The following is a 24,713-nucleotide window of genomic DNA, read 5'->3' as shown; positions in this document are numbered from 1 at the left end:
AGCAATGGGTGGGAGCTCATCAGAGGGAGATCCAATCAGGAACTAAGAGGAAATTTCCAGATAGAACAATTATTTGATCATGAGAAATGAAACAACTTGTCTCCCAGAGTTGTGGGTGCTCCATTGCTGGAGGTTTTTAAGAAAAGATTGGACAACTATTTGTTGGGGTTGGAATAAGGATTCCTGCCTTGGACGGGGGATTGGACTAGAAGACCCCCCCAAAGTCCCTTCCAGCCCTATAATTCTATGATATAATTCACAGAGTACAGTATATTTCCCCATCTCCCCATCTTCATGTTTCATAGCTGCATACTGTCTCTTGTGTTGCACATGTAATTTCCATTTCTAAATGGCTTATTTATTTATTTATTTTATGAGACTTATATACCGCTTTAAGTGCAAGCACTCTCTAAGCGGTGTACACCAGTAAGCAATGTATATATATATTTACATTGCCCCCAACAATCTGGGTCCTCATTTTACCTACCCTGGAAGGATGGAAGGCTGAGTCAACCTTGAGCCAGTGAGATCTGAACCGCTGACCTGCTGAACACAGTCAGCTAAAGTGGCCTGCAGTACTGCACTCTAACTGCTGCGCCACCTCGGCTTATAAGGATTTTATTAGTGCACATTCTTTGAATTGTCATAAGAGTATTTTAGAGATCTCTTCCAGCTTCTCAGAAAATAGATCTTTTGTTTGGGGGCTGGCTACTTCTTGTCCTGGGATGTCCTGGAATTGTCTTGTTGAGGCAGACTATTTCTCCTAGCCCACAATTCTGCTTCCAGCAATGATTAACTTGGCAGAGTTCACAAGCAGGTTGTAAAAGTGAGTGTCATGGCCATTGTTTGTTCTTCTGTCCCTAAAATTAGAGACAAATAGTGCCACAGTCTATGTAGATCCCTATGTAGTGATTATGGTTAATACTCATCCATATCTCCTTTCTCCCAGGTATTTATTACTAATCACTCAAAAGATTAAACTGCACTTAAGAGTTTTATGTCCAGAGGAGATACTAATAGAGAAAATCCTTATTATTGTATAACCCAGAAGGGAGTTATCTATTTTGACTGCTGAATCATCATATAAAAACCTTATGTCTTCCTGTTCTGCTCTTATGTGCAATTGAAGGAAATAATTGCAGTATCTTCTCTGTAAAATTCCCATCTTTCGTGTGTTGCATCTGTGTGTAGCCTTACCAATTATAAACTCTTTGGAGAACAGCTGGACCGCTGGTACAGTAGTTTGTAAAGGACTGTGTATGTAGTGCTATACAGGTAATCCTCTATTTATGACAATTGAGTTCAAAATTTATGTTGCTAAGTGAGACCGTTAAGCGGATATTGTCCCATTTTACCATCTTTCTTGCTATAGTTGTTAAGTGAATCACTGCAGTTGTTAAGTTAATAATGTGGTTTTTAAGTGAATCTGGCTTCCCCATTGACTTTTCTTGTAAGAAGGTCACAAAATGTGATAACATGATCCTGGGTCACTGCAACTGTCATAAATAGGAATCAGTTGCCAAACATCTGAATTTTGATAATGTGAACATGGGGGAGGGGTGCCACAATGGTCGTAAGTGTGAAAAACATTCACAAGTCACTTTGAACGGTTACTAAAAGAACTGTTGTAAGTTGAGGATTACCTGTACAATAATACAAAGTCACAACTGGGAAAACTCTCTGTTATGTTAAAGGGGTTAGTAGTTTGACCTATTGTAAAGGCACCTTCATACACTGAAAAACATTTTGAGTGTGACATGTTTTCCCTACAAACAGACTTTTCAAAGAAAACAGTTGAAAAACAACGGGAAACACGCCCACGGTAAATGACGCTGATTATGGTCCAACAATGATGCCGTCCGCTGTTTCTCCACATCCAGTCTGTAAACAACTGACTTTTTCCGCTGTAGCTGTCATTCTCCTGAGGAGACAGCCTCTTTTGGAAGCACAGGGTTGTTTGTTACTATTTTAGTCTTTCCCTTGGGGAGTAGGCGCTGCGGTCTGTGACTTCCAACTGTGGATGAACCTGGATCCTTTCATTTCAAAAGCTGTGGGAAAACTTGTAGCCAAGGAAAAGGGAGAATTTCCCTCCTTTAAACTCTTCCAGCAGCACTTTAGATCAACAGTTGGCGAGACGGCAGATGTTTGTAATTTTTTTTTCCAAGCCAAGAGTTTTGCTTTTCAGTATTTTTGCTTTTGCTACTCAGGGCAACGGTCCAAGGGGCAGATGGAACTGGAGAAAACAGTTCATTTCCTCTGGATTTCAATTAGATTAATTAAATCAGTGCAAGATGATTAGTTCCCATAAAATGATCTTGTTATGTTTACGTATATATAACTGTCTGCCGTCTTGCCTTTTATTGATTCTGCCCCTGCAGACGCAGGTTTTGGTTGCATCTCTAGAAGAGAAGATGCTGAAGTCCTAGGCCAGGGCTTTAGAAAACCATATAAGGTGGTGGTCCCCAACTCCCGGGCGGTGGACCAGTACCGGACCACCACCCGCAAGGAACCGGGCTGCACAAGCGAGCAAAGACCCATCCACAGGTGTGTGGAATCCAGGCAGTTTGCGAAACCACACACACATCTGGTCCATGGAAAAAATGCCCTCCAAGGCCCTCCTGGCACCCAAAAGGTTGGGGGCTGCTGATATAAGGGGTAGTATTATTCAGCACCTCAGGCTTAAAGAAAAGGAAAGTATTTCAACTAGAGATGCTTCAAGAATCTGAAATTGTGATGGACGGAATGAGAATGGAAAGGTCAGAGGATCACAGCATGTACAGGTAGTCCTTGACTTACAACAGTTTGTTAAGTGAGTGTTTCACTTAGCCACATAAATTTTGGGCTCAATTGTGGTCGTAAATCCAGAATTACTTGTATTGGGTTTCATATCCACCTGAATTCTTCACCTTTACTCCCAGATTGAGTAACTTTTGACTGTATCTTTCACATGTTTAGAGGCACTATTTTTGACTGAATCCCTGGCTCCTGCATCAATGAACCTTGTCCCAAATTAAGTTAGCTCTCTATTCAGGCCAAAGGCCGTTAATGTGTCCTAAAGCACAAAGGCTTGCAGCATGATTCCCATTTGGCTGTAGCCTTATCGTGTATCTGAAGGCCTCTTACAAAATGACAGCACCTCCCTTTTCCTAGAGTTAGCAAAGTTTACTTAGAGGTAGCTGACCACAAACACTGCTCTTTAGCCAAAAAGCTACAAGTTACTCAGGTGAGCTGAGTTCCCTGAACAATAAAAGTTTCTACTGTACTAGGAATTCTGTTTTATACTGTATCTTCAGTTGCAACCTAGCTGAGATGCTCAGAACATTCTGCAACATCTCTCCAAAGATTAGCCAAAGTGAATTACTTCCCAGCAGCTTTGTATCTTAAGCTGAGATCTGGTATATGGAATGCCCACGTTTGGACCTTGAACATTAACATATGTTCTCCAAGGGAACATATGTTAATGAGAATGTTTACTTTTAAAGTAGCCATACACTACCACATCCCTTAGCTGGTGATATTTTTCCCAAGGCAAAGGCCTTCTCCAAACCAACTATCTGGATCATTCATCTGAAAATGTTAGGTGTTGAACTTAGGACATCTGCACGCAAAGCCTACAGCCATATTAATAACAGCTGTTCTTCAAATGTTCCTAAATGGAGTGTTGGCTTTCCTTTCTCAAGTTTTTATTTATTTACCAAAATATATCCAGCCCCACTTTTCCAATTCCAAAAGATTTGCAACACATGGAATTAATAAATTCATTAAGATTCATTTGTAAAACCAATAATTAATCAGAGCTATTACAACTGTAAGGAAAGCCACAGCAAATATAAAATGAATCCAAATGCTCTCTTGAAGAGGACTGTTTCTGTCATCTTTTGAAACATGCAAGGAAACACATTTCTGGATACAATTTAAAAGGCCTCCAGCCCCCTCAATGGATAGGGAGATCTGGTATCTACAATTACATTAAAATAAAGATAGTAAGTAAATTAGGCTTAAGGCTACAATCTATGGAGATTTGGGGAAATTGCAGTAAACCTCAAATCCCTACCTTGTATCTGCCCTGCAAGGAGCAACTGAACTAATTGTGATATTGTGAGGCTTTTAAGAAGAGACTGAACAGCCACCTGCCTGAAATGGTATAGGACCATGGTGGCGAACCTATGACACGTGTGTCACAGGTGGCACGCAGAGCCCTCTCTGTGGGCACGCGCGCCATCACCCCAGGCCTAGGCCTTCAGCTGGGTTTTATAAAACCTTTTCGCTTTAGGCCTCCGCCGCCGTGTGCAAAAAAAAAAAAAAAGGTTCAATCGATCAATTTCAACTTCTCGCGGGAAAAAAAAGATCTCGCAAAGTTGGAATTGATTGAACTTTTTAGTCCCACCCAGTCTGTTGTTACGACTGCAGCCATGCCCACCCAATGGGCCAGGCTCACCCGGCACCCAACGATGCATAAGTAGGTTTTGGGTTGCAGTTTGGGCACTTGGTCTCTAAAAGGTTCACCATCACTGGTATAGGGTCTCCTGCTTGAGCAGGGAGGTTGGACTAGAAGACCTCCAAGGTCCCTTCTAACTCTGATATTCTATTACAAGCTGAACACATTTAGTAATGAAACATCCATGAATTTCAGGGGATCTGTGTAAATCAGACACAACCTGGGTTGCATAAAGATCACTAGCAGGACTGCCCAGTAGAGGAGAAAGTCCTATTCACATTCAGAGAAGAAAATAAAATATGAACTAATCAAAGATGGGAGGACATTAGACAGATATAATCATCCCTACAGTGATAAGTTAGCAAAACAAGATTTGGTGTGCTAATAAAATCCTGAGAGGCAATTATTTCCCATTTTGGATTGCCTCCGATATTATTACGCAGTCATCAAGATTAGTAATTGCTGAATTAATGTTATTTATGAAACTTGCCCATTGTCTTTTAAAGTCATTCAGGTAGGTGGTAACAACAAATTTTAATTTATTTCAAACTGATGCTCCATGTGGCTTAAATTAAATCCCAACATCAGTTACATATTGTAAGATTTCCACCTGCCCTGGATATCTCAAATATTTGCTTAGTTGGAGGGTTGTACATATTTCAGGACATGGAATTTTAGACTCTGACTGGAATTTTGTCTTATCTATATTCCTATCAATAAAGGAAATATTGAGTAAATATTGCCTTTCCTCTCCACCTGTGTTCCTGCCTGGTAATCTACCACTTCTATGAAATCCCAGATATGTTCCTTGGCTAGGTCCTACCTTGCCTTGTGATCACAAAAATAGCAAACAAAATAGGGAACATAGCCAAAGAAGTAATCTGCCTAGTGGGCCAAAACTGGATTAAGTGGATGTCCCATCCCCAAACGGTATCTTTGCTTTCAGACTTGAAGATACAATTTCATTAGTACTTTTCCACCTATAACTGCAAAGCAGGCCACCTCTGACTTATATTCTGTTTTTCAAGTAGAAGCATTCCCTCCAACATTATTAGAATCCATGCTTGCTATTTTCTAATCCTTGAAACAGCAATCCAGAAACACACAGAAGTGCATGTTTAACATACTTGGGCTATTCCAACTGACAGCTTGTGAATTTGATGGGGGCGATAATAGCTGCTGGCTTTCCAAAGCACCAGAAGGCAAGACAAGAAACAATGGATAGAAACTGATGAAGGCGAGAAAAAACCTAGAACTAAGGAGAAATTTCCTAACAGTGAGAACAATTAACCAGTGGAACAGCTTGTCTTCAGAAGTTGTGGGTGCTCCATCACTGGAGGCTTTTAGGAAGAGATTGGACAACCATTTGTCTGAAATGGTACAGGGTTTCCTGCCTGAGTAGGGGGTTGGACGAGAAAACCTGTACGGTCCCTTCCAACTCTTATTCTGTTAAGGGCCACACTAGGCTTTGCACAGCTTAATAAATAGGAAGGGGCATGATTCATTTTTTTTGTGAGGGAGATTTCAAGACTTTCAAAGGCTGCAATTGTAAAGCTTAAGGTGAAAAGGGAGAATGCATATTCCCCAAACTGGCTCTGTAGTTTGAATCCGGTGAGTTTGGGGGGGGGGGGGAAGTACTTTGACAGCCATGAATGGAGGTGTCTGATGCAAACATGGAATGTCCCCTTTTCTAAACAGACTTTCAGTAGCAGCGCACGAAAGGTGAACAGGTGCAGCAGAAGATTAAGGTTGCAAATTGGCAGGACAATATAAGCAATTATGAAGGCAAGACTTCCTGTCCTGGGGCCACTGTTCTTTTTATATATGTTCCCATTTGGAAGCAGGCATGCTCCAGATGCCTGGACGTCTGACCAAGTGATATGCTGAACAGAAGATATTCCCTACCTCAAATGTAAGGCAGGGTGGAGGTGGGAGTAACTAGACAGAGACACCAAGGCCTTAATGCTTGGAAAGCTCAAGATGTCAAACTGTAACTGGTGTCTGCATAACCCTTCCCTAAATAGCAAGTGCTTGGTCACAGCTGAGACCCAGCTGAAGCCTATGGGACTTCAGGCAGCCCAATTCTCATGCCTGTAATTAGGTGAGAAAGTCATTCTGTGTTCCCATCCCCACCCTTATTTCTGGAGAAAGAGCATCAATATGTCACAACATTGTCCATTTATGGTAGTATTTTGGCTCTGTGATCTCAGCAGTGTTTGGGAGAGTGCATGAGCTACAGATTCCTGGCCCCTTGAATTAGACACCACAGTGCCATTTATTAGATTTGGTTAGCTATCTAAAGCATGTCATATAAACTCTGGCATTCTATTTTAGCATGGGTAAAAGCTAAGTGGACTGAGACTGAATGAAAAAAGGGAAATTCCAGCAATTAAAAAGTTTGATTAATTTAATTGCAAACTTTGTACAAAACTAGGAATTCTGAGAAACACACGTTGTTTTCAAACAGTTAAAGGCAGCCACATTTATAAAATGCAAACCTAGAAATAGGTTTATGGTCAGTATCAAAGCAGAGTATGCAATAACAGAAAAGAGGTACAAAAACAAGGCCACCAGCCCTACATGGGGCAGAAGCAGGATGTTTACCTGCTTAGAAGCATCAGGAATGCATTTGAGGGAGGGGTGATTTTCTCCCCCCACTCCCACTTGGGAGTCTAATTAAGACCCATTTTGAAATGGGGGAAAGTGCCCTCCCAATAACTTTTCATACAATCCATTTCTATTTTGTGTTTCTGTAGCATTCATACAGCCAACATTCCAAAGATTTTTTTCCCTAAATTCTGTATCTCAAAAGTATTAAGTTTTGAGAATTTAGACCCACTATAGCTGAAATTGCAAATCAACCATCCGTTACAACTACATCAATCCTATACCCAGATAGTCCAATTACAATTCTGTCGCATTAATCGAAAACAAATCACTCCCTGATGATATAAGGGAGAAAAACATGTGCACCCCTTCTGTCCTCATCAACAATTTTTAGACTGGAGACTCTTATCCACTCAACCCTTCACCATTCCCCTAAGCACCTGCTAGTTGGGTGAAACTTAAAAGTGAAATCCAACTGGGTAATCCAAAAGAAAAAAAATATCAGAAGTCTTAATAGTGACATAAGGCAGGATTTCTTTTAGCCAACTTCTGTCTCAAAGACATTTTTGGAATTCTAGGCAATGGAGCAGAAATGTCTTCTCATCAGATTCTCAGGGCGGATGGGTTCTTTCTGCAGCTTCAGTCTACACAGAGTTAAAAAAAAAACCCTTTGTAGGTGTAGGGAGGACATAGTGAAATGCACCCGAGGAAAGCACAGAGATCGGTCTAGAGTTCAAATGTTTTTGTGCTGATCCTGAACAGTCACCACTTATGCACTGAGGAAGAGCTCTCTTCTCTTTCTTCATCACCAATGCCGATCTAGCTCGGACAAGCTTGCTCTGTTGCGGAGAGAGTCCGATGAAGGCATTCTATGTAGAGCACCAACTAAGAATGGGCACCCACATTTCTCCTGGGGCAAAAAGACTGTTCTTCAACCCACCATGGAGCTTCCACTGTGATAATCTCTCTTATAAAGGATTTCCGTTGATCTCAAGTCAGGCAGTGCTTCCTTCAGCAAGTCATGCAACGTGGACGGATGCTGTGGTCAGATGGAGGGTTGGGGTCCACCTAGATTTCAAGGAGAGCAAGAAAAGAGAAAAGTTACAAATAGTTTCCCCAGGGCAGCCAAAACTCCCCCCCCCTTTCTCAGCAAAACACATTGTGCCCCACTCTCCCGTGCTCACTTCTGAGTAGAGAGGAGGCGGTCGGAAACGAAATTCTTGGATGTAGGCAAAGAAAGGTCCTTCAAGTAAGGCAGGAGTCTCATCCTGAGAAGGAGGGGACAAGTTCTCAATGGCTTCTTCACCAGACACTACAGAAGAGTATTCTGGAGGAGCTAAGGAGAAACACAGTCGATTAACTTGAGTGCTTCTTAACGTGATTTCTAGCTTAAATCTAGATGATGCTACCAGCAGGACCTCATTGGTTTTTCATAAATTATCCCAAATACTATGGAAGGACAAAGTTTGTTATAGCTTAGCAGAGTCCGTGAACCCAAACTAAGAACCTTAACTCCAACTTGAGTGAATTCATGCAAATGAAGTTTTATTGCTTTTAACCATCCTAAAAAAGATGGTATCTGGTCAGGTCTTAGAATTATAACAGAAGGTTGCAACTTGCTACCCTGAGAAAGCTTCAGGTCATAAATGCTCGCTGTAACCACACACTTCAGGAATTCATCCACCCGCCTTAACTCCACCGCCCCATAAGCCAGTGTTTCTCAACCTTGACAATTTTAAGGCATGTGGACTTCAACTCCCAGAATTCCACAGCCAGCAATGCTGGCTGTGGAATTCTGGGAATTGAAGTCCACATGCCTTAAAATTGTCAAGGTTGAGAAACACTGCCATAAGCCATTACAAAGAATTTTTTTAGAACAAGCAAAATACAGTCCAGTAACACCATCCCAAAGAAGGTCCGTTTCTTACAAAAACACAATTGTGGGAATTGTACTTGAGGCAGACCTTCTCAGTAGAGACGGTGCAGATTCAGGACCACCAGCAAGAGGACCATTTTCTTTGCCTAGTTTCAATCACTAGGTCCCAAAAGTGTCTTTTCCAAAACAAAACTGGGCTTTAGTTTTTTTCTTCCCTTTGAAAACATTTCGCTTCCCGTGCAAAAAGCTTCTTCAGTTCTAACTGAGTTAGAACTGAAGACACTTCTTGGATGAGAAGTAAAACATTTCCAAAGGGAAAAAAACCAAGAAAGTCCAGCTGTCTTTTGGAAAAAGCAGCTTTGGGACAACCATGGCCTGGATGATTTCAATCCCTAGATTTCCCAATTTGTTTCACTTTTCACTTCAACCTTAAGCTGCTTACCCTCAGGCCGTTCAGAGATCCCCAACTGTAGCCAGTCCATATTGAGGCTGTACTGGCTGCTGATGCTCGAAGTGCGGCTGCCAAATGGGTGTAAGGGGATTGTGCCTATCACTAGTGGCAACTCCAGGAGCAGCTTAGAAGTTCCTGGGATGTCAACACAGACCTGCCAATATAGAAAAGCCCACCATTAGCTATTAGGGAAAAGAAATAAAAATATTCTCTATTTCACCCAGCATTTCCAGGTTGCCCTAAATAAAGCAAGTCCAGGTATCTGAAGACCTCTTTATTCTACATCTCAAAAGCTAAGCCTGCACTTCATCTGTAAGCTCTGCATAACTTGAGACATTCAACTTGTTTCTAGTTCTGGGCATCATACTTTATATAGGATTTACACAAATTTCAACAGGGAAAAGGGCAGTGAGAAAGATTGTGTGTGTGTGTGTGTGTGTGTGTGTGTGTGTGTGTGTGTGTTAGAAATCAAATCCTATGAGATTGAATGAAGATGTCTCTATTTTTCCAAAGTGGGACAATGTACACATAAGCAGACTTGCATACAGTAGAAAGCATCTGATAATGCAGCTGGCAAAAATGGGAATATTCTCCCCAAGGAAGCTCTGTTTATCACCCTAAAAAGAGTCTAGACCAGGGCATCCAACCCTGGGCACTTTTAAGATTTGTGGACTTCAGAGTATTATTTAGCTTTTGAATAATTTATAGTGTAAAGTTGTTATTGTTAGATTTGCTGATATTATTGTATTGGAGTTAAAGTGTTTTCTTAATTTTTTAGGATTTATGTATAGTTGATTGATGATTATTTAATTTTTATGTTTTTTTTCTGTTTTTTTTAGCTCTGTATTCAGCTCTGGGAAGGGGGAGAGGGTTAAGGGGGGGATGGGGGGAGGGAAGGGGGGAGGGATTTTATTGTAAAACTTTATAAAAATTTGAATAATAAAAAAAAGATTTGTGGACTTCAGGTCCCAAAACTGCCCATCCGGCCATGCTTGCAGCATGACTTAGCTGGGGAATTCTGTGGGTTGAAGTCCACAAGTCTTAAAGTGCCCAAGGTTGGATTCCCTTGGTTTAGAATATAGGAGAAACCTCATATTTAAATATGTGCCTTTAAGTCAATTTGACTTCTGACAATTACATGGAGAAGTCCATGCAGTTTTTTTGGCCACATTTTTTTGGAAATGGTTTGCCTTCGCCCTTTTCCTGGGCTGAGAAACAAAGGCTGGCCCCAAATCACCCAGCTGGCTTTGTGCCTAAGGCAGGATTAGATCTTATGGTCACCTGGTTTCAAAACATGTTTAGTTAAAAAGAATGTTTTACCAAACTGATTTCAACCATTCTATTTTGGTTAATTTCACTGATTCTGTCCAGCTTGTGAATTATCAACTTTGACTACTGTTTAAGTACCAGATTAAAATGGGTGTTTTGAAATAGTTCATTTATATGATAACAAATAAAAATGAGTTTATCTGGAGTGCAGAGAGTTAATCCACCAGACAGTACCAACTCTCCAACACTCTCATGTCTATATGAATGCCCCTCTTCAGCTCACCTTCAGTGCATATTCAACATGGATGATGCGACACTGCAGGATGGAGGGCCCAACCGGTGGGATCTTTAGCGCACGGCCATGCCACACCTCTCTCGTCCCTGCTACAATGGAGTCTCCCGCAATGTTTGCCACCACACATTTCTTCTGTTTTTTAGTGCCTCGGGCAATGAACGTTTGTGTCTGAATGATGGCAGCCTTTGGTACCACAGAACGGTTGGTGCAGTTGTCAATTTCAGCAAAGATGGGGATGACCTCACCTGAGAGAAAATGGAAGAGAAGCAGGTCTTTTAGACTTTTTCTTTTGCTAGTCTCTGAAATGTTTGCAAGGGCAAGCATAAGTTGGATGGCACCTTCTCCCTCCCCCCTCCTCCTCAAGAATTTTGATGGCCTAATTCTTCACAAGGGAACTTCGAGAATATTTTAGTTAATGCTATGTTCGTGGTTTATATATTTATCAAATTTATATACTGCCCATCTCACCTAAGTGATGTTGGGTGGTTTACAAATTAAAAAAAGAAAAGAAAGAAAAGAGACCCAATTTGCTCTAGTGCAGTGGTGGCAAACCTATGGCAAGTGTTCCAGAGGCGGCACTCAGAACCCTCTCTATTGGCACGTGTGCCATCACCAGCAACAGGTCCATCAGGCCGCCACCACCGCCCGGAGCAGGAGCTCCGCCCAGCACAAAGGAGGTTAAATGGCTTACTAGCAAGTTCAAGTAGAGGTGGTAGAGCAAAGATCACCAACCATTGTCGATTGGCGGACTGGAAGAAAAGGGAGGGGGAAGTATTTTATATATGCATGTGCATGCACGGGGCCGTGAGTATGCACGCACTGCAAATGAGGTGGGGCTAGTACCTGCATGATACTCAATAGCTCTGCCCCATTCTTTCTTAGTGCAGCGCCTTGTATCTGCACCCCGTGGAGCAGCAGTGGCCGTTTTTACGCCTTGCAGCACAGTGGTCCATTTTTGCGTGCCTGGTTTTTGTGTGCCCCCCGAAGGCACCACAATGCTGATGGGCCCCTGGCACTTTGCGATAAATAAGTGGGTTTTGGGTTGTGGTTTGGGCACTCGGTCTCTAAAAGGTTTGCCATTACTGCTCTAGTGGTTACGTTACCAGGCTAGAAACTGGGGGATCATGAATTTACGTCCCACCCTGTAGCCATGATAGCCAGCTGGGTGACATTGGGACCAGTCACTCTGTCTCAGCACAAGCCCACCTCACAGGGTTGTCGTCGGGAAAACAGGAGGAAAGTGTATTGGATATGTTTGCTCCCTTGGGTTATTTGTAAAAATAATAAAGGCAGGATACAAATAAATACTAAGCCATACAGCCATATAAAAGAGACATAGATGAAAAAAAAAGTTAAAAACAGGACCAGTTAAAAAGGTGAGGGAGTTCCGCCAAGCCGCTAAGCACCCCCATGGTTGCATGTCACTTTCAGATCCCCATGCCAGCTTTGGCATTTGGGTGACTGCAGCTATATAAAAATGAGCCATTCACCAAGATTCTACATGCTGGGCACATTTGGGGTAAAGATGAAAAGAGGAGCTATGCCACATTGGAGCCCCCCTCCTAACCAATTGCCTAAAAGATCACCTGGTGTGTAGCCTTTCCGATCAATTTTGGCTGAGACCGAAACCTGGCCACGATTACAGTACCACGCTCGCGCCAGCTTTTCTTTGGCACCAGCCTGAGGAGTCTGTTGGAAAAAGTGAAAAGGAAAGAAACACATTACCAACAGGAAAAGAAGAATCTGGAGTTGCTTTTCTTTTCCCAAATAAAAAAAATGTTTCAGTGAGAAAGAGGATAAACTTGGAGAAAGGTTGATAGACAATAACAAATTCCTTATAACAAAGCACTCAGAGGAAGAAGGGTTTTTTTTTCCCCTTTGGGTGCTGGTTAATTTATTGTTTCTAGATCCCCAGAGGCATAAAAATAAATGAACCCTTGTGTGACAAATGATTAGAGTTTGCTTGTCCTTAAGCATGAATTAGACAAGCTTATGAATGGGTTACCTAGTAGTTACCAACCACGGTATTAGGAGATACAAACCATGGTGATGAAATAAGCAGCTCAGAGAACTGATTATAACTCTAATATTTGACAAATGTCTTAAGGCTGCAAATTATGGACAGCTCTGGGTTAGGGAAGGTGGGTTTATGATATTCAGGGCAATAAACTTTGCCATCATATGACAGAAATCTTAAAAGACTTCAGTTCATTCATATTGTCATTGTTTGTCCCCCACATCCCACCAGGATATTGCAGAGAATTGTAAGAGGCAAATACAATGGGGATGGTTTTGATAAACGAGAGACCTAAATTAAGTAGCATGAACTTAATGCTACTGAATTAAATACTATACTTTCTGATGTAAATAATATGTTATACACAATTATAACCTAATATTTTGGACACAATAATAGAACAGCTAGCAATAAACTGTACAAGGCCATTAAGCAGCTGTAGTTCTTAAGGAGAGGCTAAGATTGATCTTGACCAATCTATGAGACTAGATAAGGCCTGATTAGGTATCTCTAAAGAATTCCATGGCTGTACCGAGACAGGAAAACTTTAACAGCTGCAGCTGCAAACCACTGTTATATGCATGACAAAACTATATGGGATTACCTGGAATCCAACTACCTCCTACAAATAATCTTTTATCAATTGCACATTACTAGTATGATCCAGGTTAGCTTTCTGGGAATAATCTGGAATGACTATCTTTCCTTTGACATCCTATCTCAGCTTACCAGTAAGGCTGGTGTGTTGATATCAATGGGTTCAATGACTGTGAACTCCTTCTTGGCTCGTTTGACGGAAGACCAAGGCCGGTGTAATTTGGCCTTCACCCAGTAGCGGACACTGCCATGCTTGCCTTCAAAGGAGGTAGCCAAGGTCCTGTTTTGGGAAAAAGAGATATTACGACTAAGAACAAAGCCGGTGCCAACTGCTCTGGCTAGAAAAAGCCTAAAATAGCCATTATTATGAACTCACAATGTATCTGGAAAAGACAAGGACTTACCCTGGGAGCTGGAAAGTGAAGGGAAATTCATGCCTTCCTGCCTGAAGGACTGTGACATCTCCATTGTCTATTAGGGAAACAGAAAAAGGAACAAAAGCACCTTTCAATTTTTTTTGCATAAAGTTCTGCCAAGCTTTTGTGCAATAGCAAACCAATAGAACTTAGGTGAAATGAAACACATGCACACCCAAGATATAGCAAACTGGAGATATACAACCATGAATTGTTCAGGTACATTAACCACAAAGTGTTTTTTTTTTTCAAAAACATAAACAAAGCTGCAAGATTACAGAACAGGGCTGTTTATACATTTTTCACAATAAACTTATCCTTCTACTTTTGACAAAAGCATCATACACCCAATGAAAATATCTCCATATACCTGTCAATGGAACAGGTTGAAGCTACACCCAATTGCTATTGGCTTACAAGAGCCATTTTGGAAACTCTTTAATTTGCCCAACAATACTACAGATTTCAAAACAAGTCGCCACTTAGAGGGCAGTGCATGTCGTCTCCCCTGTCTCCACATTATATAATACACAGTTTCCGAGAAGGGAACTGGCCGATCCAAATTTGCCAGTTGCATCCACTCCCTTCTGGCACGGAGCTCGGGCAACCGGCCCCGCCGGACGAATTCTGCAAAGGGCAGCTGCATAAAGAGCCGAGAAACCAGCCCAAGAAAGATCCAGCTCCCTCGGGCAAATCCGCCTTCCCCATCACACTAAGCCAGTCTGCTCCAAAAGAAGCAGCCGCCGCGGCCAGGTCAGCAAAGTCCAGCGCGGCGCCCTGTCTGCTTCCTTCTTTCTCGCAAGAAGCCCGAAGCTGGGAGGCGTGACGCGCAGCTCCGGCGCTTCCCTGAGAGATGAAGGAGCCCGGAGAGGCTGGGATCCGGACCGGAGCCCGCAGAGGGGCGCGACGGCCGTTCAGCCCCAGCTCAGAGCAGCCCCGAGTCCGGGACGCCCGCTGGCCGGAGCCGCTCGGGCGGATTGCGCTCCGTCTCTACCTGGCGGGGCGAGGAGGGTCTCCCGGTGGTTGAGGAAGTCCACCTGGTCGCCGTAGCTCTGAGTGTAGGCTGTGCTGGAGCCGGCGCTGCGGGACTCGGTCCAGTGGACCTTGGCGCAGCCCTCGGCGTGGAGGTGGAGGGAGCCCAAGCGCGCCTCGCCTGACAGCTCCAGCACGACGCGACCTGCCACGCTCTCGCCCGAGCTGAAGACCGGAGGCGAGGCCAACTCCGGGCAGTCCAGCACGATGGCGAAGCGCTTCAGGCGATCGAAGAGCATGGCTGGGAGGAGGAGGAGGAGGAGGAAGGAAAACAAAAAAAACAACAAAAAAAAAAGCTCGGTCGGAAAGAGAGCTCACCGTCCGATCATGTGGGGCGCAAGTCGCGCTTTGGCTCTCCTCGACGCACGGCCCCTTTAAATGCTTCAGCGCCTCCCGAGCGCCCCTCTGCAGCCCACAGCCACGCCTCCGGCAGCCAAGCGACCACTCCGAGGGGGAAGGTTGGCCTTAGAAGGCGGGGCGAGAGAAGACTTCAAAACAAGTCAACAAGCATGCGCTCCGGTATTGAAAGTTGGCTGGCAGGGCTGCTTGGCTGCCTCTTTGATCCCTCTCTGGCTCTAGAGTTTGCAAATGGGGACCGGGGTGGCGTGGGGGTGGGGGTGGGGAGAAATTGCCAGAGAGAGAGAGAGAGATAAACTTTCCTCCACTGGGCAAAGTTAGCTTGGTAAACTGGCCAGATACTTTTTTGCGATTTCGGAAACCCAAGGAGAATTAAAATAGCTCTATGTCAGAAAACAACACTGTAGTTTGTTTATTGTTATGACTTTCTGTCTTCTCCCGCCTTGCACAGGTCTTCTATCCTAGGATCTGGAAGGAAGGTAGCGCTCACTTAAATGCCACTTGTGTTCCTGGATTTCGGGTTGTTTTTTTTCGCTGGTATTTCCCCTAAATGCACGTGTCCTGTTTTTCCCGATCCTTTCTATAATTAGGGTGGACATTCTCCGGACCAGATCTGACTAGAATTTCTATTTCAGTCAACTGAAAGTGCAACTGTATTGCCCTATCTTGCCCTGAGGCTGAACAAATACACATACCTTTATGGATAGGTCATTTTCTTGCCAAAAGAATTACTTTGGAAATTCCCCTCTCCTATATCTGCTTTGCCGTTCCATAACTGGATTTGGGGGTCTAGTTCTTGGCAAGTGTCACTTCTGTCATTCTCTGGTAAGGGCCTTAGCTGACCGGGGAAGAATGAACTCCAGTCCATGTAGAAAAGGCTGAATACACCCTTTTCCATCACTGAGTTTCCATCACTGTACCTGGGAGCTTCTTTCCAAGTTTAGGAAATCAAAGGACTTGAAAAACTAGAAAGGCTGCCTGATCGAAAGAAGGAAATTCTGTTATCTTGCAAGGTACAGCGTCAAGCCTAGCTCTGAATCTGGGACAAGAGGGTGTCTTTTCACCCACACAGCTATAGATAAAAATCATCATTACCTTTTGGAAAACTTTGCACTGTTGTTTCTATATAATCCTTCCTGATAAAAGATGAAATGCAAAATGGAAGAATCTCTTTCTTCAAAAGTTTGGCAGGCTCCTCTGCGCTAAGGAAAAACCTGCAACTTAAAAGCAGTGTAGAGAATTGTAATATAGAGAGAGGAGGCAAGAATACTAGAGATTGCCTCCTGCTTATCTCTATAAGGCAGTGGTTCTCAACCTTTCTAATGCCGTGACCCCATAATACAGTTCCCCATGTTGTGGTGACCCCCAAGTGGGTGTGGCCACCAATAAGAGGGAGTAGGACAGCTAGGGAAAAGGGAAAAAAATGGCCGACAGCATGGTTTGGCGACCCCCATGAAATGGTCATTCGACCCCAAATAGGGTCCCGACCCACAGGTTGAGAACCACTGCTATAAGGACTCAAAAATTGCCAGTGGAGGAAAAAGGGAATCTAACATTCTGAGGCATCTTTTATCCCCTTGAGTGGACATATAAGAAGGCTAAGAGTTATTGGGGTCAAATATGTGTTTTAATTCAGAAAATTCTTATAAAAATATAAAATTGAAATCAGCACTTTTAGATTTGAGGGAGAAGTAGTTGAAGAAAAAATATTGGACTTTGTTTCTATATATGAAAACTGCAGTGAGACTTTTCTAGAGATAGAAAGATTCCCACAATGGAAGAATAGATGGTGAAGTTAAAGAAACGGATGGCAAAATTGGCTACTTTGATTAAAGGAAACACCTTCATTTCTAGATGGAAACCATTTTAGACTTTTTGATAGAAATCAAAAATAATACAGCATTAATTTTGAGAGTTGACAATAAGAAATGTTTACGATTATAGAAATACTGGGTATTGTTGAATTTTAGATCAAAAAGTTAATATATGTTATATTTTGTATCAAAGAAACTTAGAAGTTACTCTTGTTTTATATCTTTTCATTTTTCTGTTTCTTCCCTTCCCCTACTTTTTCCTTCTTAATAATTTTTGTCTGTTTTTCATAGCTTATCTTTTGTAGAACTTTAATAATAAATGGGAAGGCAACAATCTTGTCATCTTGGACATCTGGTATTCAGAAGTAAACAACCTAAGGACCCCGAAGTTCCTGAATACCAGGAAAAATTACAAGCATTCTGGCAAAGCAATCACTTGATGAGCATAAAAACACCAATATTTTGCTCATAAGACATGTTTATGCCAGAGGGAAAGAAACTTCTTTCAACTTTTGGCATACACTGCCATCATATGGGGACCAGGGGGAATAACATGCATTTTTGCATGCGGTAATTTTTTTGTTGTATGATATTTAATGGCCCAGAAATAAATAGCCAAAAGTAAGCAACACAGTTCTGGGAATGGATTAATGGTGCTATAGTCTGTTATGCTCATGAGCTTTCATACACTCTACTTTTCTTCAATAAAGATACAATATTGGTAGAACATCCAGCCAATCATTTCATGTATAATAAACGGAATCTCACAAATGCAAGTGATCTAACTGAAGACGCTCCTATAAATCAGATTCTCAAAATATATCCAAGTTGAACACAAATGTTGGTATATGATATAATACCTTTCTTCACTCACACTCTTAAGTATATACATATACTTCCTTATGGTACCTTAAAGGTTAACAGCCAATCAAAAACTGTTTAATTAGATTTTTTTTCCAGATTAAAATTACAAAGATGCTTTAACTCCCCATTATTGGCTGAAGAAAACCAGGTTGGCTACCATTCTAGAATTTAATATTTGAAAGCAGTATCCTCTAATTTATATTATAAATGTAGAAATGTAATACATCCTCTAACTATATTGGATTAAAGCTAAATTTCCAGCCAGCTTATGTTGGGATAGAAATTCAGTCCTGTTGCACCTAACTTAATGGGAATGAGCCAATTCTTTGGAAATAACGGTTGGCTATAAATCAGCTCCTGACACGTAATGAATCATGTGGGATTCCAGTTGAATTTTTTTAACATTGTTTGCTTTTTGTTAAACCACAAAAGAGTTTTGTTATTACAAAAATATTGTAATTGCTAAAAAGAATATGCTAGCCTTTTGTTAAGACCAAGTAAAAGAGTGAAAAATAAAAAAGGTGATCTTTCAGCCCCTTCAAAACTCCTCCCGAGATGATGAGGATGATAATGATGATGATGCAAACCAGAGATCATTAAGGGATATCTTGAAGCTGCAATAATTCTTGTTCTGGAAATACTAGTAGACCAGCATCTCCTAATTAGAATTCAAAATCTGTTGACACATCCAGGCTTGAATTGCCGGTGCTCCATCACTGGAGGTTTTCAAAAATAGATTGGACAACCATTTGACTGGGATGGTATAAAGTCTCCTGCCTCAAGCAGAGGTGGGACAGAAGATCTCAGAGGTCCCTTCCCGCCTCATGATTCTATGTTCTACCCACACAGCTCTCTGCCCACCTGAAATTTTACAATGATTTTATAAATTAAAACTAATAGGTTAATATTCTGCCAGGCAAATCATTAATATTTACCATCGTGTTTCTTTTCAGAAATAGCCTTGAATTCCATACAATATTAGCGTTTACAAAACAGAGAATATTAGGATTAGTTAGCTTTGTGGTAAATGAAGACTTTATGACTGTTTGGCAGTCATTTTGTGAATAAGCTACTCTCCCAGCAGCCATTTTAGGAATGTTTTTAATATTCTAAATGGGCCTAAAAAGATTGCCTGGTCCTGAAATGGATTAGATGGACCACTTAGCTGAATTAGTAAAACACAAGAAGCCATAGTGACTGAGCATTGAATTGCCTGCAAATATATAGGCCTAGTTCTCCCAACCTGACCTCCAGCAAAAGGATTTTAGGCAGCAAAACTAAATTAGGCATGTTTCTACATGAGTTGCATTGCCAATATATAAAGAAGGCAGATCAATCAGCTGTTTTGATGGAAAAGGTTACCTATCATGAGCTCCTGGATGCTCCTGCCTTGCTGACTCATAAACTGAGGTAAGAATCTGAATTGCCTAAGGAAGGGTGTTGTTTACCAAGCTAGTTAATTGCTCCTAGTCAAATCTCAGAAAAAGCTTTTTATGTTTACACATCCTTGTGCAAATAGCTCCAGTCTTGGTATCCTGGGTCCCAGGAAGATTTCTGAAAATGATAACTAAAGAAAATAAGAAATGCATTAGGAGATTCTGCAAACACTATGGAGAAGTGCTGAATTAGAAGCTGTTCTCTCTCTGGCTTCATGCTCTTCCTAAACATTCCTAAAATTCTCTTCCAAAATTGTGGGATTTTTGAATGCAGTAATTTCAGGAGTACTTGCTCTTCCACGCTACTACTATTAGGTTTTTTCTTTAATTGTTCCCAATTTTGCATCTATTATGGAGGGCAAAAACTACAGACAGAAACTTTTCTATGATGGATCATGATTTTGGAGCAGATCTTTACATTAGGTTCTTATGTTAATAGCATTTAAATGTTAAAGTGAAGAGTTTTCTTTTTTTCCACCTTTCTTGCAGAATGTGATTTAAATTTGTTTTGTAATCTCCTTATTGCTGTTTTAAGACTCAGTCATGCTGTACTCTGTGGTACAAATTTATGAATAATAAGTATAAACATAAATATATACCCTGTAGTTTACAATGATTGAGGATTTATGTCAATGATTGTTCATTGTTTTGCAAACCAGGTTGTATACTGATCATAAACAGATAACCTGTGACGTTTCTCCACCAAAACAAAACTTGCATTCAGCTTGCATTTTATCTATTATGCTTTGTGTACAAAACCTGGAGCGATCAATCCTTGTGTAATTTCCCTTGTTTATTAAGAGTGCTATGGTCCTTTTGTTCTTAAGCACCCTAAGAAGAAAATGACCTCCGCCAAGTTCAGATCAAGTCCATCTAGACCAGCAAGATGTCTTCGGGAAGTCTTCAAAGAGAAACTGAAAGGCAATTGCCATTTTTGGCTGTTATTATTCAAATGAATGTATTTCATCTCAGCTCTCTTCAGAACATAGAAGTTCCATTTATTTACCAAAGCAAAGAATGCTACAGAGGAATCCAGCAAAGGAGAATTCATTTAATTTCAAGTGTTTCAACCTGCCAGAGGCTTATTAGAAGCCTTTGAAAAACTCTCCTCTATGGTTATCCTAACAAGTGCCATGTGCATACTCCCTCTGAATATAGAGGTATAATTACCATTTTCTGCTCCTTATAGTATCACTGTCTAGAACGGTGTTTCCGAACCTTGGCCTCTTGAAAATATATGGACTTCAACTCTCAGAATTCCCCAGCCAGCCAAGCATTGGCCTAGAGCAGGAGTCTTCAAACGTGGTCCTTTTATGACTTGTGAACTTCAACTCCCAGAATTCCTCAGCCAGCATGCTTGGCTGAGGAATTCTGGGAATTGAAGCCCACAAGTCATAAAAGGGCCAAGTTTGAAGACCCCTGGCCTAGAGCCTGGAACAGTATAAAAAGGACAGAATTTTTTGCCTCAAGAGATCCAGAATTCTGGAACTACCCATGTCATCTTTTTCATCATTGCATGTTTTTTTTTTAATTTCTCATAGAAATGAGGAGAGAAATACAGAATCCTTTCTCATCCGGATTTAACAGATACAACACTGGAAAGGTTAAAGATCTGCTACATTTTCAAACAAGATAAAGTCTTTTCACTTCCCCCTTCCTTTGCATTTCTCTTAATTTTTTTCCCTTTCCACTTCCCTTAGCTCTTATGGATGAATAATCCCACAGAGCTGTTTTATGTTTTCACCAGTTGCTTCAGTCAATGGGTGGCACCCAAAGATACAAATATTTTAAGTGAATTCTAAGAATGGTGATTCCTTTGATACTCAACCACCATTAAAGCACAAAATATAGACGTCTGTAGCTATTTTGACTACTACCATATGCTTCAGTATTCATTAGCAAAATGACAAACCAGTTGTGCCAAAGCACTTTCCAGCATGCATATGGGTGTTTCAAGGCCTGTTGTGTTTCTAGCACTTTAATGAACCCAGCTGTCTACAAATTCTTTACTTGTTTGTAGCCCTCATTAAGTACAAAGAATTGTTGCAACTCCTGTGTAGCAGCCTGTTGGTGTCAAGACAAGACACCAACAGGAATTAATTCTCCCAATGGAATTCATGCTTTTGTATAGCTTTGGCCAAAAACCCTTCCTTCCTTCCTTCCTTCCTTCATCCCACCCACCCACTCACCCACCTAACTTTCCTTTTTATTTCTACATTCCACTCTTCCAGCCCAAACCTAAAGTAGTTAAGAAAAAACAACGTCAATGCAAGAAGATCAAAACAGCCCACACAAGGCGCACACAAATCACACTGAAAAACTGACAAGATCTGCCTGCGCTAACTTTCACAATAACCTTTCAGGCATTTAAATACCAGCTCTTCTCAAGTGTGTACAGTACCTTGGAAACATGGTTTCTGTGTTTAGCTGACATTTGACAAATTATTTCCTGAAATGCACCAGTTATGAAGCAACATTTCTTTTCCCTTGCAAAGTGCTTAACATGCAAACCATAAACAAAAGGAAGTGCAAACTTGGACATTAACAGGACTCTCCACCCAGGTTTTTTTTTTTTGCCACAACCCTGAGAACAGAAATCTTTCCAGTTTGGTGAATACTGTAATAAGTCTTGACACAAATTTTATGTTAAAAGGCAGGGTTATTTCTTTGGGCTGGGTGGGGGGGGGAATGGTTAAAATGCTGTTAATGATTGAGTTCTGTTTTAGTTAGCACAATAGTCATCTGCTTAGATAAGGGGTGATTTGGAGCACATTCCATGGCTTGGTCCCCCTCCCCAAACAGTGGGAGTGGACAGAAGAGACAAGATCATGAAGGTGCAGAGATAATCCTGTATTTCTACCTTGCCCAGGCAAGCCAGAAAGTCAACACCAGGAGGAAGACAGGGGAAAAAGACCCTCTCACCTCTGATCAGGTGCTGCCGTCTTCGCAGGTAGGTCTCGTAGGCTGTGTAGTCGCTATAGACCGTGTTCATGCCAAAACTCTTGCTCTCCAGCCAATGGGTAGCCGCCAAGCCCCGCGCGCAGACTGCCAAAGCTCTCACTTTTAGTCCTTTGGTCACATCTAACACCACTCGCCCGGAAAGCAGCTCTCCTCCCCGGTACGCGATTCCAGGACCCCGTCCTGCGTCCAGCTCCAGCATAAAAGTACGGATCCTGCTGAAATGCTGCATTTCGGGCTGCAGGATCCTCCGGTCAAGCCGCTGGAGAGCAGGACCGGCTGGAGGCTGCTTCTGAACTACGAGTGCGATGTTTGGAAGGGTGTCTTTTTTTTCTGCAACTGCTCTTCAGCACGTAGCCCTGGGCTGTGCTCCACAGCAAAACTGATGTGTGTCAGATCAGGCCTTCAGATGTGCAGGTGTGGTGCAGAATCCACAGGTCTGGAGATGCTCCTTATCTCAGTCGAAGGGCCCGGGGTTTGGAGAGGGAAGACCCGAGCTTTGCCTACAACCACTATCTGCAATCACACAAGGGGGACTGGCTGGCTGATTCGCTTTCCTGTTGACTTATTAGGTGCATCGCCTTGCCTTAACTGTACAACTGACAGCAACAGGCGAGGAGGAGCGTCACCAGCAGAGACAACTCCCTCTCCTGCCCCCCCCCTCTTTTTTTAAGGGAGTGCCTTCAAAGTGCAGCGTGCAAAGACGTCGTTCAGCCTATGCGCGGAGATAACAATAAACGCAGGATGGAGGTGGAGAAGTTAAAGCTAGTTATTTCCCTACTGGACATTTTTGACACTTGCATATTTTTGCATTTAACCCTTTGCGATAGAGGTAGCCGCTTTTTAATTTAGTTTTGGGATGAACCGAATGATTTCGAACGGGCAAATACTCGCATTCTGGATAATTGTTGGTAACCAATTAATAACTATTTCCTGGGTCAATTCTATTTTGTTGTTAAAAACTGGCATTATATATGAAATACTGATACACACACACACACACACACACACACACACACACACAGACACAAAGAGAGAGAGAGAGAGAGAGAGAGAGAGAGAGAGAGAGAGAGAGAGAGATGTGTGCCTGCACGCTTGACAGTCAGATTTATCTAATTTTTTACAATGCATTTCTCTATTTAGAAGATTTCAAATTTATCTACTTGGAAGATGCATATACCACCAGTATACATGCATGTTTGTATATATTTATTTAAAGCATGGGTATCCAGCATTTTGGTTTGCCTGGACCACATTGAGTGAAGCAGAATTATCATAAACCACATATAAAATGTATAATATAGTTAAATCACATAATAATGTTAAAAGTTTATAAACTTGTGGAGCTGTAATACTAGGTGTCCAGGCCATATGCAGCCTGTGGGCCGAGGGTAAGAGATGCTTGATTTAAAGTATATACAGGGCTGCCAAAATAAAAAAAGTAAAAATATAATTATCAACTATTGTATTATAAAGGAGCCTGTTTTAATTTGAATCCCATATAGTTTGTGATTTGATTGCTGCACTTTGTATCTCTAGCTTTTGTTTATATCTCTAGTAATTGTTTGTTCTTAGACTTATTTTAGAAATTTATTTCAGAAATTGTACATTTATGGCAGCATTATCTAACTACAGTGAAGATCTGTTTTGCATGTCAAGAGTGTTGCTTGGGGTCACGTTCAATTCTTGAACCTAAGGGTCAGTCTCAATGCTTCATGTGTATGATTAGATTTTTATTGGCTATCCTCATTTACTGGCTGCAAAAAGACCCCTCAGAGGAATTCTGTTGCCAAGATCCCCGTTAAAGCCTAAAAATTAGAATTAGAATTGAAATGGAGTGGGAGAAGAAAAAGGGATGATTGTAGGAGAGCTGACTATCCCTAAATAAATTGTTGCATTGTGAATTTAAGGTTAGATGCTTGGAATGCAACCAAATCTAGATTCAATCCAGAACTTGCCTAATTTAGCAGCTCATCCCAGTGCAAATCTTACTTCAGTGTAGCCACTCAGCGCATCTAATAAAGGCAGGAATAGAATAGAATAGAATAGAATAGAATAAAATAGAATAGAATAGAGTAGCATAGAATAGAATAGAATAGAATAGAATAGAATAGAATAGAATAGAATAGAATAGAATAGAATAGAACCTTGGAGGTGTTCTAGTCCAGCCCCCTGCTCAAGCAGGAGAACCTATACCATTTCAGAGAAGTGACTGTCTAGTGACTATCTCTTAAAAACCTCCAGTGATGGAGCACCCATGATGTCTGAAGGCAAGCTGTTCCACTG

General features: G+C 41.6%; 1 protein-coding gene and 1 long non-coding RNA gene across 3 annotated transcripts; one reads left to right on the top strand and one right to left on the bottom strand.

The window, feature by feature from the left end:
• Positions 1-6,827: 6,827 nt before the first annotated feature.
• On the bottom strand, positions 6,828-22,993 carry ARRDC2 (arrestin domain containing 2). Of its 2 annotated transcripts, none has more exons than XM_039338503.1 (8): positions 22,392-22,993; positions 13,955-14,021; positions 13,683-13,830; positions 12,523-12,625; positions 10,925-11,181; positions 9,364-9,526; positions 8,230-8,381; positions 6,828-8,113 (listed from the first exon to the last, which is right to left on the bottom strand). In XM_039338503.1, the coding sequence occupies exons 1-8, from the start codon at positions 22,657-22,659 to the stop codon at positions 8,057-8,059; spliced, it is 1,215 nt and encodes a 404-aa protein (XP_039194437.1). In that variant the 5' UTR covers positions 22,660-22,993; the 3' UTR covers positions 6,828-8,056. The 2 variants fall into 2 exon arrangements, with proteins under 2 accessions (XP_039194437.1, XP_039194436.1); XM_039338502.1 differs by lacking the exon at positions 22,392-22,993 and adding an exon at positions 14,961-15,310.
• On the top strand, positions 21,678-23,880 carry LOC120305986. The gene is made up of 2 exons (XR_005556145.1): positions 21,678-22,419; positions 23,000-23,880. It is a non-coding gene; the product is annotated as an uncharacterized LOC120305986 (long non-coding RNA).
• The last annotated feature ends 833 nt before the right edge of the window (positions 23,881-24,713 follow it).

This window comes from Crotalus tigris, unplaced genomic scaffold (assembly GCF_016545835.1).
Source record: "Crotalus tigris isolate CLP2741 ecotype Arizona unplaced genomic scaffold, ASM1654583v1 scf7180000017701.1507938, whole genome shotgun sequence".
NCBI lineage: Eukaryota > Metazoa > Chordata > Lepidosauria > Squamata > Viperidae > Crotalus > Crotalus tigris.
The sequence above is the reverse complement of the archived record's forward strand: the minus strand, read 5'-3'. Positions and strand labels throughout refer to the sequence as shown.